Source organism: Rhinopithecus roxellana, chromosome 11 (genome assembly GCF_007565055.1).
Source record: "Rhinopithecus roxellana isolate Shanxi Qingling chromosome 11, ASM756505v1, whole genome shotgun sequence".
NCBI classification, from domain to species: domain Eukaryota; kingdom Metazoa; phylum Chordata; class Mammalia; order Primates; family Cercopithecidae; genus Rhinopithecus; species Rhinopithecus roxellana.
Genome location: NC_044559.1, coordinates 76,007,598 through 76,023,331, shown reverse-complemented (window position 1 = coordinate 76,023,331; position 15,734 = coordinate 76,007,598). Strand labels below are relative to the sequence as shown.

Genomic DNA, 15,734 nt, shown 5'->3' with positions numbered 1-15,734 from the left:
CAGTCTATGAGCAGAGCGTCCACCCCCAGCCCGCATCACCTGGGCCTCACCTTCCTGGTTGGAGCCAAACCTTAGGAAAGCATGGCCCATCTCCACGAGCAGCGCAAAAGCATTCTTCCGTGCGCCCACCGACACCTCCTTGGTGCACAGGATCACCTGACCAAGACAGCCCCATCAGCATCTGCCCCCTAAGCCATCCGGCTGGGCAGCGAATCGAGTCCCCGTACCCCCATCACTGCCCTCTCTGGATCCTGAGGCCCTTAAGAGCTACATTCCAGGGACCCCCCTCTAAAACACATCCGCACACTCACCTCTGGGACGAGGGCAGTGATGAACTCCTCATGCTCAGCTGAGAGCTTCCTCACGATGTGTAGGAGGCACTTCAAACGGGGCTGTGAGCAGGGGGCTACCAGTCAGGACCCCTCAATGCTACCTCCACCCCACAAGCCTCAACAGTGGCTCCTTTCCTGGTGTTGCCCTAGAGCCCTCACCCTCTTGGCGGGCGAGGAGGTGCTCCGCAGCGAGTCTAGCAGCGTCTTCTTCAGGTCCTCCAGGTGGCGCTGCACGAAGAGGGCCCCGGGGCCCTGAGGACTGGCACACACCTCCTCCAGCACTCGGTAGGCCTTCTTCTGCACCCCGTGGGCCTTACTCTGGCAGACAGGAACGGGTGAGGGAGGCCTGGGGCTCACCCCCCTCCAGTGCCATCCACGGAGCATCCCCCAGCACTGGAGGGATTCTGAGCAGAAGCGGGCCCTGCCCCGCGGGGGCTCACGTGGCCTGACAGAGGACCAGTGGAATGTGGACAGCAAGTGGTTAACTCCTGGGCAAGGCACAGGGGTTGGGGGTGTGTGCCGTGGGGCCCACCAATCCACTCCACTCGCCCAGCTCCAGACAGCGCTCACTCCAGTGGCCTGAGCTCATGGTGCCTGGCACGTGCCAAGGCCTGTACACCTGCTGCTCTTTCCAGCCAGAGGACTCCTCTCTCACCTTCCAGGACTGACAACTCCTTGCTCCTCCAAGCCAGCTCTCTGTCACACTCCCCCAACCCCCAACCCCGGACACCTTTCCCGAGGTGAGGTGGCCTGGCCCTGGATTTCCATGTCCACCTGCAGTGCTGCCCAAGAGCACTTCTCACACTATTCGGTAACTGCTACTAAACTGTAGTAGTGGGGGCAGCTTTCAGGGGGTCACTGGTGGGCTGAGATCTGCAGAGTTGCTGGCCACAGCAGAGGGCATTTCAAGCCTAGGACCTAAACCCTGCAAAGGCACAGACGGGGCCTGTTATATCAGGGGGCCTTAAGGCAGCTGAAGGAGGCTGCAGCAGGGGTAGAGGAGAGTGGAATGGGTGGGATGAAGCTCAGGCCGGTCTGGGATGGGCCTGGGGAGTAAGCCAGGCAAAGAAGCATGGCCTTGGATTTCCAAGAATTGGTTCTACAAGAGTCACTCAGCAGGCAAGGCCTAAGCACTGCTGTGCATTTCAGTCCCTTTGGGACCTACAAGACAGATGGGTTACACAGGACACAAAGGGAAGCCACTGCAGGAGAAAGCAGACAGGGACCTGATCTTGGGAAGCAGCAAGGGACAAAGACATGAAAACAGGCCCCACCTTCCCACAACCCACCTGCCCCCAAGCGTGGCTGTGTGGGGCTCCTGGCCACTGAGGCTCACCTCTAGGTAGGGCCGGATGGTGGAGTACAGCTTGCTGATGGCGGCTTCGTCAGCACACGGAGCCAAGGCCACGACCAGGTCCAGGACAGACAATCTGCTCGGGGCAGGAGACCAAAGAGGGGGGTGGGGAGCTGGAGAAGGGCACAGACTACCAGTGTTCTTATGTCTACTGGGTACGGGGAGGTGGCAGAAGTCAGGGTGAGGACAAGGGGCTTGAAGGAGCTCATGAACAATAATAGCTAGCACCTAATTGAGCATTCATCATGTACCACGCACTGTTCCTGGTATTTTACACCTGCTAACTCCTTCAATCCTCATAGCAACCTTGTTGCAAGAACGATTATCATGCCCATTTTACAGATGAGGCCTTAGAGGCAGTATGGATAAGTAATTTGTCCAAGGTCACACAGCCCATAAGTGATGGGGCTGGGATCAGAACCTGGGCAATGTGTCTCCTGGGTCCTTGTTCCTGCCTAGCAGACTAAATAGTCTCTCCAGGAAGAAGGAACTAGTCAGCACAGCCTCTCAGCACAGCCTAGACAATTAATACCACAAGATTTCCTTAAATAATGCAAGAGGGAACCCACAGTGTTCTGCCAGATGCACCCTCCAGCTCCCTGGGATGCTCCAGCTCAAGTGGGAGGCCCTGAGCGTGTTACCTGGTAAAGTCAGAGCTGGCAGGGTCGAGCACCTTCTCACTGGCTTTTTCCAGGAGACTGTTCACCAACTTGAGGCCCCGACGGAATGAGGAGAGAGTTGTTGAGGAGGAGCGAAAGAAAGCAGCAATGGCAGCAGTCCCAGAGCGGCCTCCCCACCACCAGCAGCCCCCAGCCCTGCCCAAGTCACGACTGCTGGTATGTGCTCCAGAACGCAGAGACCCACATGAGCCCTGGTGGGTAGGGTCTCTGCCTCTCTGACACTGCCCACCTGAGAGCTACCCTCCTCCCTCCTTCCCTCCCTCTCATGGCTCACCTGAGTGTCAGTGATGGTGAGGTAAGTTCTGATGGTTTCCAGCACAGCCCGGCGAGGGGCTGGAGTGTCCCCAGCTGCCACAGGCTGCCCATACAGGTTGAAGAGGATCGGCAGAAAGTTCTTGGCAAAACGACTCACTTCAACACGGTCGGCCTCTGGCAAAAGGACCAAAGTTTGCACTAAAGGCACAGGAGTTGACTGTGCCTCAGTGGCTGCTGGGGCTGTGGCCCAGAGGCCTTCTCTTAGGGTAGCTGGCAGGACTTGGAACCCATACGTTGTGGCTGGAGCTGAGCCAGGGTATGGAGAGCCTGCTGCCCCAGCGGCCCGTGGTCCTCAATGGCTCCAACCCCAGGGAGCCAGCAAAGTGGCAGCCACAGAGTAAAGACTTCGACACTAACTGAACAACCCGTAGCAGCTGTCAGCACACTGGAAGTAAAGGTAAGAGGGAAGGGTGGTTTCCAGCCTCCTACTATCCCCTGAGGTCTGCAGCAGAAGCAGCAAAGGATGAGCCCCAGAGGCAAGTCTCTGTGACTCTGCTTGGAAAGGAGCGTAGCAAGCCAGGGGATAGGGCCAGGGACCTGTGTCATCCTCCCCAGCCCCCATTCCCACAACCCACACGTACCTGCCTGGCAGCCCTTGGTGATGAGGGTACGCAGGGCCTGGCACACGGTGACCCTCAGGTCTGGACGCTCGCTGATGGCCGTGCCCAGCGTTCGTGCCAGCCCTTTGAAGGAGGTGGCCACATCCGTAGGCCTCGTGCAGAATCCAGGCAGGAGTGTCCAGATCTGGAGAAGAAGGGGACAATAAAGGAAAGTGACATAGAGCCACCCGTGCCCCTGTGTGCTTCTCCCCACGCCCTCCCCGTTGACCCTTACCTGCCACTGCAGTGTGTCGTAGATCTTAGACTCCACTGTGCTGCCTGCCTGAGCCAGGTCCATGGCTGTAGTGTGATACAGGGACAGAGTATGAGCCCAGCACCCTCCTAGCCAACGGCCTTATTACCAAACCAAACCAGAAGCCCAATGATGAGGACAGGAATATGGGTGACTTCCCCCATCCCCATAAATTAAATCATAGCTGTTCATTCTAAAATACTACAATGAACCTATAATAAACAGAAAACAAATGTCTCTTCATACTCCCACTCCCCCAGAGAGAGCCTCTGTTTCTTTTTTTTTTGAGACAGAGTCTCGCTCTGTTGCCCAGGCTGGAGTGCAGTGGCACGATCTCGGCTCACTGCAAGCTTCGCCTCCCAGGTTCACACCATTCTCCTGCCTCAGCCTCCTGAATAGCTGGGACTACAGGTGCCTGCCACCACGCCTGGCTAATGTTTTGTATTTTTAGTAGAGACAGGGTTTCACCATGTTAGCCAGGATGGTCTTGATCTCCTGACCTTGTGATCTGCCCACCTCAGCCTCCCAAAGTGCTGGGATTACAGGCGTTAGCCACTGTGCCCAGCTAGCCTCTGTTTCTTGTAACTGTTTTATACTTCTTTAAACACATGCCCACTTTTTTTTTTGTTTTTTTTTCTTTGAGACAGGGTCTCACTTTGTGGCCTAGGCTGGAGTGCAGTGGTGCAATCTGGGCTCACTGCAGCCTTGACCTCCCAGGCTCACGTGATCCTCCTACCTCAGCCTCCCAAGTAGCAGGGACTACAGGCGCGCATGCCACCATACCCAGCTAACTTTTTGTAGACACAGGGTTTCACCATGTTGCCCAGACTGGTCTCGAATTCCTAAGTTCAAGCGATCCACGTGCCTCGGCCTCCTAAAGTGCTGGGATTACAGGTTATAACACTGCGCCCAGCCACATGTCCACTTTTAAAAACATAAATAGGCCGGGCGCGGTGGCTCATGCCTGTAATCTCAGCACTTTGGGAGGCTGAGGTGGGTGGATCATGAGGTCAGGAGATCGAGACCATCCCGGCTAACACGGTGAAATCCCGTCTCTACTAAAAATACAAAAAATTAGCTAGGCGTGGTGGGGGGCGCCTGTAGTCCCAGCTACTCAGTAAGCTGAGGCAGAAGAATGGTGTGAACTCGGAAGGTGGAGCTTGCACCAAGGACGGAGTCTTGCTATGTTGCCCAGGCTGTTCTTGAACTCTTGGCCTCACGCAATCCTTCTGCCTCAGCCTCTCAGAGTGTTGGGATTACACGTGTAAGCTACTGCCTCAGCCTCTCGAGTAGCTGGGATTACAGGCGTGTGCTACCATGCCCAGCTAATTTTTGTATTCTTAGTAGAGACGGGGTTTCTCCATGTTGTTTAGGCTGGTCTCGAACTCCTGACCTCATGATCTGCCCATTTCAGCCTCCCAAAGTGCTGGGATTACAGGTATGAGCCACTGTGCCTGGCCTTACTTTCCTCTCTAAGCACTTCCTGTATATTCTCACAAGATCATGTGTGAAACCAGGAAACCATGCCCTACAGCAGGCTTTCTCAATCTTGACAATGTGGAAATTTTAGGCCTAGTACTTTTTGTTGTGTGAGGCCATCCTGTGCATTGCAGGGTGCTTAGCAGCATCCTGACCTCTATCCATTAGATGCCAGAGCACCCTTCCCCCAACGGTAACAACCAAAAATGTCTCCAGGCATTGCCAAATGTCCTACAGGCAGCAAAATCACCCTCCTTGTTGAGAACCACTGCCCTAGACCAGGAGTCAGCCAACTTTTTGTGCAAAAGGGCCAGTACTTTAAGCTTGGCAGGCCATATGATTCATATTTTTCTTTTTTTTTTTTTTTGAGACAGACTCTCACTCCGTTGCCCAGGCTGGAGTGCAGTGGCGCGAACTCAGCTCACTGCAACCTCCGCCCCGCTTGGGGTTCAAGTGATTCTCCTGCCTCAGCCTCCCGAGTAGCTGGGATTATAGGCACCCGCCACCATGCCTGGCTAATTTTTGTATTTTTAGTAGAGACAGGGTTTCACCATGTTGGCCAGGCTGGTCGCAAGCTCCTGACTTCAGGTGCTCTACCCATCTCAGCCTCCCCAAGTGCTAGGATTACAGGTGTGAGCCACTGTGGCCAGCCCGCAATACATATGATTTCTATCACAATAACTCTGTCATTAAAAAGTAGTGTGACAGGCTGGGCATGGTGGTTCACGCCTGTACTCCCAGCACTTTGGGAGGCCGAGGCAGGCAGATCATCTGAGGTCAGGAGTTTGAGACCAGCCTGGCCAACATGGTGAAACCCCATCTGTATTAAAAACACAAAAAAATTTTTAAAAGTGAGCCGGGTATGGTGGCATCTGCCTGTAGTCCTAGCTACTTGGAAGGCTGAGGCAGGAGAATCACTTGAATCCGGGAGGCGGAAGTTGCAGTGAGCTGAGATCACGCCACTGCACTCCAGCCTGGGTGATAGAGCAAGAATAAATGTGGCTGCGTTCCAATAAAATTTTATTTACAGGATGGACACAGTGGCTCATGCCTGTAATCCTAACACTTTGGGAGGCCAAGGCAGGTGGACTACCTGAAGTCAGGAGTTCAAGATTAGCCTGGCCAACATGGTGAAACCCCGTCTCTACTAAAAATACAAAATTAGCTGGGCATGGTGGCAGATGCCTGTAATCCCAGCTCCTCGGGAGGCTGAGGCAGGAGAATCTCTTGAACCCAGGAGGTGGAGATTGCAGTAAGCTGAGATCGCGCCATTGCACTCCAGCCTGGGCGAAAAGAGCGAGAGTTGGTCTCAAAAAAAAACAAAAAAAAAAAAAGAAAATTTATTTACAAAAACAGACAGTGGATGAAATAGTTTAGCAATGCTGCCCTAGATCCTCAAAATCCAATGAAAACAAAAATCTCCTGAAGCCATCACTAGGCCGAGCAATGTAACTCGATGCTCTGCCTATCATCATGTAGGCCTGAGTCTGCCTAACACAGGTCAGGAGTAAACTAGAGGATAAATGGAGAGAGGAGACCATGATCACGAAGCATAAGAAACTATGTCTGAAAGCAGAGGGGCAGGGGATTGGGGATGTGCAGCCTGAAGAAAGAACACCTCTGGGGTAATCATCATTTTCAAATACACATATATTACCTACAGTCACGCATCGCTTGACAGGGTGCGTTCTGAGAAATGCATTGGTAGGTGATTTTATTGTGTTCATAGCATAGAGTGTATTTACACAAACCTAGATGGCACAGCCCCTCCACACCTGGGCTATGTGGTGTAGTCTATTGCTCCTAGACTAAAACCTGGACAGCATGTTGCTGTACTGAGTGCTGCAGGCAACTGTAATACAATGTTAAGTATGTGTATATCTAAACACACGTAAATACTGAAAAAGTACAGTAAAATACGGTATTATCATCTTATGAGACCACCATCATTGAAACGTCATGTGGTGACTGTGTATATGTACGTACATATATATTCATATATATAAATACACCTGGCTAGGCGCGGTGGCTCACATCTGTAATCCCAGCACTTCGGGAGGCCAGGGCGGGCAGATCACCTGAGGTCAGGAGTTTGAGACCAGCCTGGCTGCCATGACAAAACCCTGTCACTACTAAAAATACAAAAATTAGCCAGGTGCAGTGGTGGGTGCCTGTAGTCCCAGCTACTCGAGAGGCTGAGGCAGGAAAATCACTTGAATCGGGAAGGTGGAGGTTGCAGTGAGCGGAGATTGCACCACTGCACTCCAGCCTGGGAGATAGAGTGAGACTCCATCTCAAATAAATAAATAGGCCGGGCGCGGTGGCTCACGCCTATAATCCCAGCACTTTGGAAGGCCGAGGCGGGTGGATCACGAGGTCAGGAGATCCAGACCATCCTGGCTGACAGGGTGAAACCCCGTCTCTACTAAAAATACAAAAAAGCTGGGCATGGTGGTGGGCGCCTGTAGTCCCAGCTACTTGGGAGGCTGAGGCAGAAGAATGGCGTGAACCTGGAAGGCGGAGCTTGCAGTGAGCCAAGATCGCACCACTGCACTCCAGCCTGGGCGACACAGCAAGACTCCGTCTCAAAAAATAAAAAAAGAAAAATAAATAAATAAATAAAAATAATAATAAAAATATATACCTACAGGCTGGGCATGGTGGCTCACGCCTGTAACCTCAGGAGTTTGGGAGGCTGAGGCAGGTGGATTACCTGAGATCAGGCGTTCAAAACCAGCCTGGCCAATATGGTGAAACCCCATTTGTACTAAAAATACAAAAATTAGGCAGGTGTGGTGGTGGGCACCTGTAATCCCAGCTACTCGAGAGGCTGAGGCAGGAGAATCGCTTGAACCTGGGAGGCAGAGGTTGCAGTGAACTGAGATCAGCCACTGCGCTCCAGCCTGGGCAACAAGAGCAAAACTCCGTCTCAAAAAAAAAAAATAAATAATAAAGCAAACAAATAAATAAATACACCTAGAAGTATATAAAAGTATATATACATATAAACAAACATATCACAAACTTTTACAAAATCGATCTCAAGGGCTTGCGTGAGGAAGAAGGGGCACAGCTGTTCTCTGTGATCCAAAGGGGAAGAACAAGGCCCAGTTGGGGCAGCTCCATGTGGAGGCAGCTCCTGTCTCACAGGGCAAGCTCTGCCACAGGGAGGGCTACGTGGCCACGCCTCGGAGCAGCAGGGAGAGAGACAGGCACTCAAGCACTGGCTGGCCACCTGCTCGGGAGAGGGATGTTGCCAAATGTCTTGAAGGCTAGGTGTGTGGGACTCAGCACCCTTCCCAACCCCTTCTGTGAAGGCTTCAGGACTGTGCGGAGCCTCAGGTCACACACAGGCACTTCTACCTTTGCTCTTCAGGGTGTTAGCCAGGGGCAAGAAGTAGGTGGTGAAGAAACCAAGTCGCGTTTCCTGAACGTGATCTCGGATGACAGGCAGCAGCCAGCTCCGTGGGAAATCCAGAGTCTCCCTGGGAGGAGAATGGGAAGAACCCAGTGAGGATGAGGGGACAGCCCTGAGGGCAGTGCATAGCGTACCGAGCCCAGGACAGAGCGAGACCTCCTCTGGCCCCTCCTGCTGAGCCCTGCACTGACACAGACTTTAGCCCACAGCAGCAGACATCCTTTCCAGGGGAGAGAACAAGACTGGGGCTTGTCAGGAAGCCAGTCAGGGCCACACTTACTCAGAGCCATCAATTTCCAAAGGCACAGCCTGCAGCACCACCTCAGGTCCCATACTGGTCACCGCAGCCCCCACTGCCTGGTCGAGAGCCGCCGTGTGGGGGAAATGAGGGGAGAGGCGCAGGTCACACAGGGACTGGAGGCACTGGAGCAGAGATGAGTGACCACACATCAAGACATGCTCAAAAGCTGGGACCCATGACAAGACCCCGCCGAAAGATGAGGCCGGAATTCTGGGCCTGGGTTCAACGCTACACCAGTGGGTACAGACTGAGAACCCAATTAACCACTGGTGACTGTAAAATCCCAGGGCCTAGGATTTTACAAAATTCTGTTACATTTAATGACATATAAAAATTTGGAAATATCAACACAAATGTAGATTTCCAATTTATCTTCGAAAATGGGACACATTTATCTTGTCTGCATGTAACAATTAGCAAATCAGCAGGCGCTGAGGAGACAAAGCTGCACCCTTGGGTTCACCCGGGCCACAGCCCTCCCCCAGTCACACTTTCATGGCCCTGCCTGGCCTCTTGTATAAAGCCAAATTGGCCAACCTTATCTATGAGGGCTCCGGCCAGGCCTCTTGAGGGAGACCCTGTCCTCCCACCAGGGTTCCTTTTTTCCAGCATGGGAGGGAGTCAGCGAGGAAGGCCCCACAAGGCCAGGAGCGGCTGCCTCTGCTGATGCGGGACCAGTCTGGGGGCTTCCTCAGGCCCCTACTCTCTCCTGGACTAGGGTCTGCTCAGGATCCCTGAGTGATCCCTGATCCTTAAATGGTTAACCCTGGACTGGAGGAACCTTCCTGGAACCTAGGGCTGTTGAGAACATCAACACTATACTCACTGGTTACAGGAAACTTAAGATAACTGAAATGTAAAAGATAAGGGCTGGGAGTAAGGGAAAGCAAATAGATTCCCTAAGCTTCAAAACTAGCAACTCCAGCAAAGACTAGTGAGCAGGTGGGGGGACTCTCACCCTTTTTCCTGCCCCTCCCTTATTGGCCCAGTCACCTTCCAGGGGATACTGCATGGGGCACCTGCTATGGCCCTGTCGGGGTAGAGTGGGGAGCAGAGTGCAGAGATAACAGACACACATGCCCTCCAGGAGCCCACAGTCCAAGGGCCAGCACCACCTCCTGCCCTGGCCCCAGTCGCTCCCCACTCACCTTCCTCATCACAGGGTGGGCCTGTCTCCCACACACCTCAAAGAAGACACACAGCAGCTGCAACACGGAGCTCCAGGCCGCATGGAATTTGTATGTCAGGCCCTCCTCCACTGCCCTGCCAAGGGGGCGGCACAGTCAGGGCCATGGTCACATGCCACCCTGTGCCCCCCACCAGAGAAAGTCAATGACCAGCACCCTGAGCTATAGACGCTAGCTGGCCAGCAAGAATGGGGCCCCAGGACAGACAACGGAAGAGAACTAACATTTGTGACACGCCCACACTCCGTATGTTAAGAGTTTAATTTAGATAATGCTAGTGCTTAAAGAAAAATCGATGAGGTGGTTATCCGACCCAACTTCAGATGGGGAAACCACTAGGAAACCAAGAGGTGAGGTGTGGCTAAAACATGGCAGGCGCTCAAGTCCACAGTAGCTGCTCTGACAGATGTTCAGTAAGCAGCCTGCAGTCCCGTAAAGCACTGCCACTGCAAGCCTGGCCCACAGCAGGTGGACAGTCGAGCATTCGTATTATATAGAACTTTCCTCAAGGTACCACCATCCCTTCCTAACACGGACACCATATCCTCACCTGAACATCTTGGCAACAGACTGGGCAGGGCCCGAGGCTGAGGAGGTCACAGAGCCAATATCAGCCATGTGGGGAGCCACGCATTCCTTCAGGATCTCCTGCAAAGAGAGGCCACAGGCTTTCTGGGCCCAAGGTAGCCCCCCAGGACCACTCTCCCCTCCCAGGTGATAGCTTCCTGGGAGTCTAAGAAAGCTTCGAAGAAACCTATCTCCCATTTTGAGAGCGGCCTCTCTGGGCCTGAGCTGGTAGCCTGGGGCCAGTGCTGGGAAAGACAGGGCAGCCCGCAGAAGCCCGTGTTCTCTGCTTCCTCAGCTAAAGTTGCAGTACCTTGAGGCTCTGCGTGGCAGCAGTCACTACTTGCGAGTGTGGGGAAAGGAGGCAGGTCACCGCGGTTCCAAAAAAGCGAGGGAGGTGGCCTAGCCCCAGGTCCCACTGCAACCTGTCAAAACAAAAGGTTTCTGTGGGGCCTGGCCCTGAGCCCTGGGGACCCGGGCAACCAGGGCTCAGGGCTGAGATGGCCCAGGTCTGAAAACAATCACAAACCCACTGATCTGCAGGGCTCCATAGGGCCCTTCGGGTGGGTGGTTTTTAAAAAGGCACTATCATTCAAGTAATAACTACATGTGGTAAAAAATTCAAACAGGTCTTCGAGGTGTAAAATGAAGGGCATGCCTTCCCCAATTCACCCTTCTGGCCTGACCCTTATATGCATTTCCCAGGGGAAAATCAAGGTTAAGTTTCTTAAATACCCTTCCAGAAATTCTAAAACGCACAAACATAAAAATAGTAACTTCTGTTAACTTTTTTTTTTTTTTTGCAGTGGTGCAATCATAGCTCACGGAGTCTCAAACTCCTGGACTCAAACAATCCTCCCACCTCAGCCTCCTGAGTAGCTGGGGCTATAGGCACAAGTCACCATGCTCAGCTAATCTTTTTATTTTTTGTAGAGACAGGATCTCACTGTGTTTCCCAGGTTAGTCTCCACCTCCTGGCCTCAAGTGATCCTCCTGCCCTGGCTTCCCAAAGCCCTGTGATTCAGGTGTGAGCCACTGCACCTGGCCTGGTAGCATTTATGTAACTCTTTATCATATACCAACCACTGATATAACATACATTTATTTAAACCTTGTAACAACCAATGAGATAAATCCTATTATTTTTCCTTTTTTTTTTTTTTTTTTTTTTTTTGAGACGGAGTCTGGCTCTGTTGCCCAGGCTGGAGTGCAGTGGCGCAATCTCGGCTCACTGCAAGCTCCATCTCCCGGGTTCCCGCCATTCTCCTGCCTCAGCCTCCCGAGTAGCTGGGACTACAGGCGCCCGCCACCACGCCCGGCTAGTTTTTTGTATTTTTAGTAGAGACGGGGTTTCACCGTGTTAGCCAGGATGGTCTCGATCTCCTGACCTCGTGATCCGCCCGTCTCGGCCTCCCAAAGTGCTGGGATTACAGGCTTGAGCCACCGCGCCCGGCCTATTTTTCCATTTTATAGATGAGGAAAGACACAGAGAAGTCAAATAACTTGCCCAAGGCCACCCAGCTTGGCAATGGGGTCAGGATTCACATCCTTAGCAATGTGGTTCCAGAGTATACATGGAGAAACAATCACACCATACCTGCTATTCTATGTCTTGCTTTTTCCCAATATATCTTGGAGTTCTTTCCACGTAAGTGCACATACAACCACTTCGATTTTTTTTTTTTTTTTTTTTGAGATAGGGTCTCACCTTGTCACCCAGGCTGGAGCGCAGTGTTGCGATCTCAGCTCACTGCAACCTTCACCTCACAGGTTCAAGCGATTCTCGTGCCTCAGCCTCCCAAGTAGCTGGGATTACAGGTGTGCACCACCACACCCAGATAATTTTTGTATTTTTAGTAAAGATGGAGTTTTGCCATTTTGGCCAGGCTAGTCTCAAACTCCTGGCCTCAAGTGATCTGCCCACCTTGGTCTCCTAAAGTGCTGGGATTGTAAGTGTAAGCCACTGCGCCAAGCCCACTTTGATTGTTTCTAATGGCTGCACAGTACTTCATTGTTTATATTTCACCCCTCCATGGGACATTTAGCTTGCTTCCAGTTTTTATGTTACCTAGAGTGCGATGATAAGCATCCTGGGATGCACACTGGGGCCTAACTGTGGGTGTGCTCCTGCAGGATGAAATCTGAGAAGTGGTGAATGGGATGATTTTGCCATTTTTGGACACCTCCCAGTAAAGGCAGTTTGGTGCAGGAAAAAGAACGTGGGCTGGGCAGACCTGGGCCAGAGACCTGACCTTACTCATCAGGGGCTGTGTGACTAGCTCACTCACAGAGCCTTGGTTTCTGGCTTATAAATTGGGGGTAAATGCTTCCTCATGGGGTTGCCTTGATTAGTGAAAGGAAACACAGATAAAGAGTGTTTGGCACACGCCTGGGTGAGAGCAGGCTGCGGGAACCCTTCAGCTGTGGAGAAGACAGGTCCAGCAAAACAGAGCCATGAGGCCTAAGAGACCCCTGCCTTCCTCCATGCAGGTCACCAACTGGTTACTGTATACTCAATTTCTTCTCAGCCTTATTCCAGAAAAGTGGAATTACTATTAAGTGGCCAAGCCCGAATCTGAAAGTATGCAGACACAAAGCAGAAAGTCGGTTCACGGGACTACGGAACCTAGAGAAGGGAGCCACCAGTCCAGGCGAGAGTGGAGTGGAGCGACAGAAAGGATATCCAATGGCCAGGAAACCAAGTGTACAGGAAGACACAGCCAGGGAGCAGCAAGAGGCAGGGTGAAACTCAGGCCTCAACCTGGGTCGCAGGGCTCGCAGCCCACCTTGCTGCTCCTCATGGCTGGCTGGCAAACGCTCTGGCAGGAATCAGACCCTGTTAGAACAAGCTGCACTCTCCTACCCCGTGCCTCACAAAAACAAGAGCTGCTCTGTAGCTCATTTGACATGGAGATGCCGTCAGGCCCCGAGAGGCTGAACAGCGTATCCAGGCTCTGGACGGAGGCCCTGAGCACCCCGAACCTCGGCAGCCAGGACAGAGGCCCTGAGAACTCCGCAACCTCTGCAGCCTGGACAGAGGCCCTGAGGACCCCCGACCCTGGCAGCCTGGACAGAGGCCCTGAGGACCCCCAACCTCGGCAGCCTGGACAGAGGCCCTGAGAACTCCGCAACCTCTGCAGCCTGGACAGAGGCCCTGAGGACCCCCGACCTTGGCAGCCTGGACAGAGGCCCTGAGGACCCCCAACCTCAGCAGCCTGGACAGAGGTCCGAAGGACTCCCCCAACTGTGGCAGCCAGGATGGAGGCCCTGAGGACCCCCCACTTTGGCAGCCTGGACAGAGGCCCTAAGGAACCCCCCACCTCGGCACCCAGGATGGAGACCTCGAGGACCCTCCACCTCGGTGCCAGGATGGAGATCCTGAGGACACTGCAAACTCAGCAGCCAGGACGGAGACCCTGAGGACCCCCCACCTAGGCAGCCAGGACGGAGACCCTGAGGACCCCGAACCTCAGCAGCCAGGACAGAGGCCCTGAGAACTCCACAACCTCAGCAGCCAGGACGGAGGCCCTAAGGACCTTTCCCAACCTTGGCAGCCAGGATGAAGGCCCTGAGGACCCCTGACCTCAGCAGCCTAGACACAGGCCCTAAGGATCCCCCCAACCTTGGCAGCCAGGACGAAGGCCCTGAGGAGCCCCCACCTCAGCAGCCTGGACACAGGCCCTGAGCCCCCCACCTCGGCAGCCTGGACAGAGGCCCAGAGCACCCCCAGGTCGGCAGCCTGGACAGAGGCCCTAAGCACCCCTCCTTCATCCGTACCTCACCAGGTTGATGTGGGCTTTCTCCATGACCTTAAGCCAGGCTAGCAGGGGCTGTAAATCATTCTCACTGGGAACATAGTCGTACAGGGCCTAAAGGTGGGAATAAGCAGGTGACTGAGCATGTGGGGTCTGCAACAGCGCAATGACGATGACCCCTTCCCATCCTGGCACCAGCAATGTCCTGGGGACAGTGCTTGTGACCCTGGCACTCACAGCCCCCTTGGCTTTCCCAGATCCTGCCTCTCCCTTCTCCACGAAGCCCTCCCGGCTCTGATTCTTTGGGAGAACAGCCTCTAGGAGCAGCGGAATACCATGGGTCACACACCCCTTTGTGTGTCTGACAAAAGCCAGAGGCCTTCTTTGGGGAAAAAAAGCTGTACATTTTGCTAACAATTTGGGGGATCTGTTCCCCCTCCCAAAATCCATCCACAAACCTCTAAGGTCGAAAGCTCTGCTCAAGGTATCTGTGAACACCACGAGACCATGCCGAAACAGTTCATTAAAGTTAACTAGGTCAAGGGTCAAGGTCCCAGCTCCTGGAGACATTGATGTGAATTGATGGCTGGACTCCAATCCTCCTTCCCCGTCTACTGGCCTCTTCCACTGGGACAACCCAGCCCAGCCAACCTCACTCTGTAGACAAGGCGCAGGGCCAGTGCCCCCAGCACAGCCTCCCAAGGGACCCCCCCTCCACAATGCTCCCACACCCCACCAACAGGCCTCACCGTGATGATCTGGGCGTTGAGCTCTGCCGACAGGGTGCTCAGGCCAGGCCTGGCGTGGAAGAGGCTGTGAAAGGCCTGCATGGCACAGGCTGTCACCAGCTGGAGGGGGACACACAGGCTTAGAAAGGAACTACAAAGCCCATGGCTGGCCCTGGACCCCTCAACATTCCACTCCACTCTGTGTGCTAGGGAGTTGAGGGCCCCATGAACCTCACACATGCCCCCTGCACAGGGACACCCTGAGGACTGCCACCTTAGTAAGACATGGAAGCCCCTGAAAAAGCTTTAAATGACTTAAAAAGACAGAAACATTAACAAAATGGTTTTAACATAACAGCCAAAAAAAGCAGGCTATAAACGGTCTGCATGCTATAATTACAGCTGTATTTTTTTTTTTTTTTTGAGACAGTATCTTGCTTTGTTGCCAGATACAGGGATGAGACCAATACAGATGCATGCCACTGTGCCTGGCCAATTTTTAAATTTGTATAAAGATAGTCTTGTCTTACTATGTTGCCCAAGCTGGTCTCAAATTGCTTGCCTCCTACCTCGGCCTCCCAAGTGCTAAGGTTACAGGTGTGAGCCACGGCTCCTGGCCTTTACATGTTTTATCATGTATATTTGTTTCTCCAAAGAGAAAATGTCTGAAAGGATAACCAGAAAGTTATTCGCGTTGTCTACCTTAGGAAACAGAATTTGGAAGGAAGGAAGATTTTTACTTTATACACTTCTGACTTGTTTTTTCCTT

The 15,734-nt window shown here is 53.1% G+C and overlaps 1 protein-coding gene across 5 annotated transcripts in view; it reads right to left on the bottom strand.

The window, feature by feature from the left end:
- Positions 1 to 15,734, bottom strand: part of RRP12 (ribosomal RNA processing 12 homolog) — a 45,249-nt gene that overhangs the window by 13,359 nt on the left and 16,156 nt on the right. For all 5 annotated transcript variants that reach the window (XR_004060089.1, XM_030941091.1, XM_010389570.2 and 2 more), the window contains exons 9-23: positions 14,987 to 15,085; positions 14,260 to 14,351; positions 10,796 to 10,907; positions 10,469 to 10,566; positions 9,880 to 9,994; positions 8,711 to 8,853; positions 8,376 to 8,497; positions 3,516 to 3,580; positions 3,263 to 3,425; positions 2,641 to 2,795; positions 2,328 to 2,395; positions 1,669 to 1,762; positions 492 to 650; positions 312 to 392; positions 51 to 156 (exon numbers count right to left, since the gene is read on the bottom strand). Coding sequence is in view for 4 of the 5 variants with exons in the window: in XM_030941091.1 (XP_030796951.1) it covers positions 51 to 156; positions 312 to 392; positions 492 to 650; positions 1,669 to 1,762; positions 2,328 to 2,395; positions 2,641 to 2,795; positions 3,263 to 3,425; positions 3,516 to 3,580; positions 8,376 to 8,497; positions 8,711 to 8,853; positions 9,880 to 9,994; positions 10,469 to 10,566; positions 10,796 to 10,907; positions 14,260 to 14,351; positions 14,987 to 15,085 (1,672 nt within the window). In the remaining variant the exon portion in view is untranslated. The remainder of the gene's footprint in view (positions 1 to 50; positions 157 to 311; positions 393 to 491; positions 651 to 1,668; positions 1,763 to 2,327; positions 2,396 to 2,640; positions 2,796 to 3,262; positions 3,426 to 3,515; positions 3,581 to 8,375; positions 8,498 to 8,710; positions 8,854 to 9,879; positions 9,995 to 10,468; positions 10,567 to 10,795; positions 10,908 to 14,259; positions 14,352 to 14,986; positions 15,086 to 15,734) is intronic.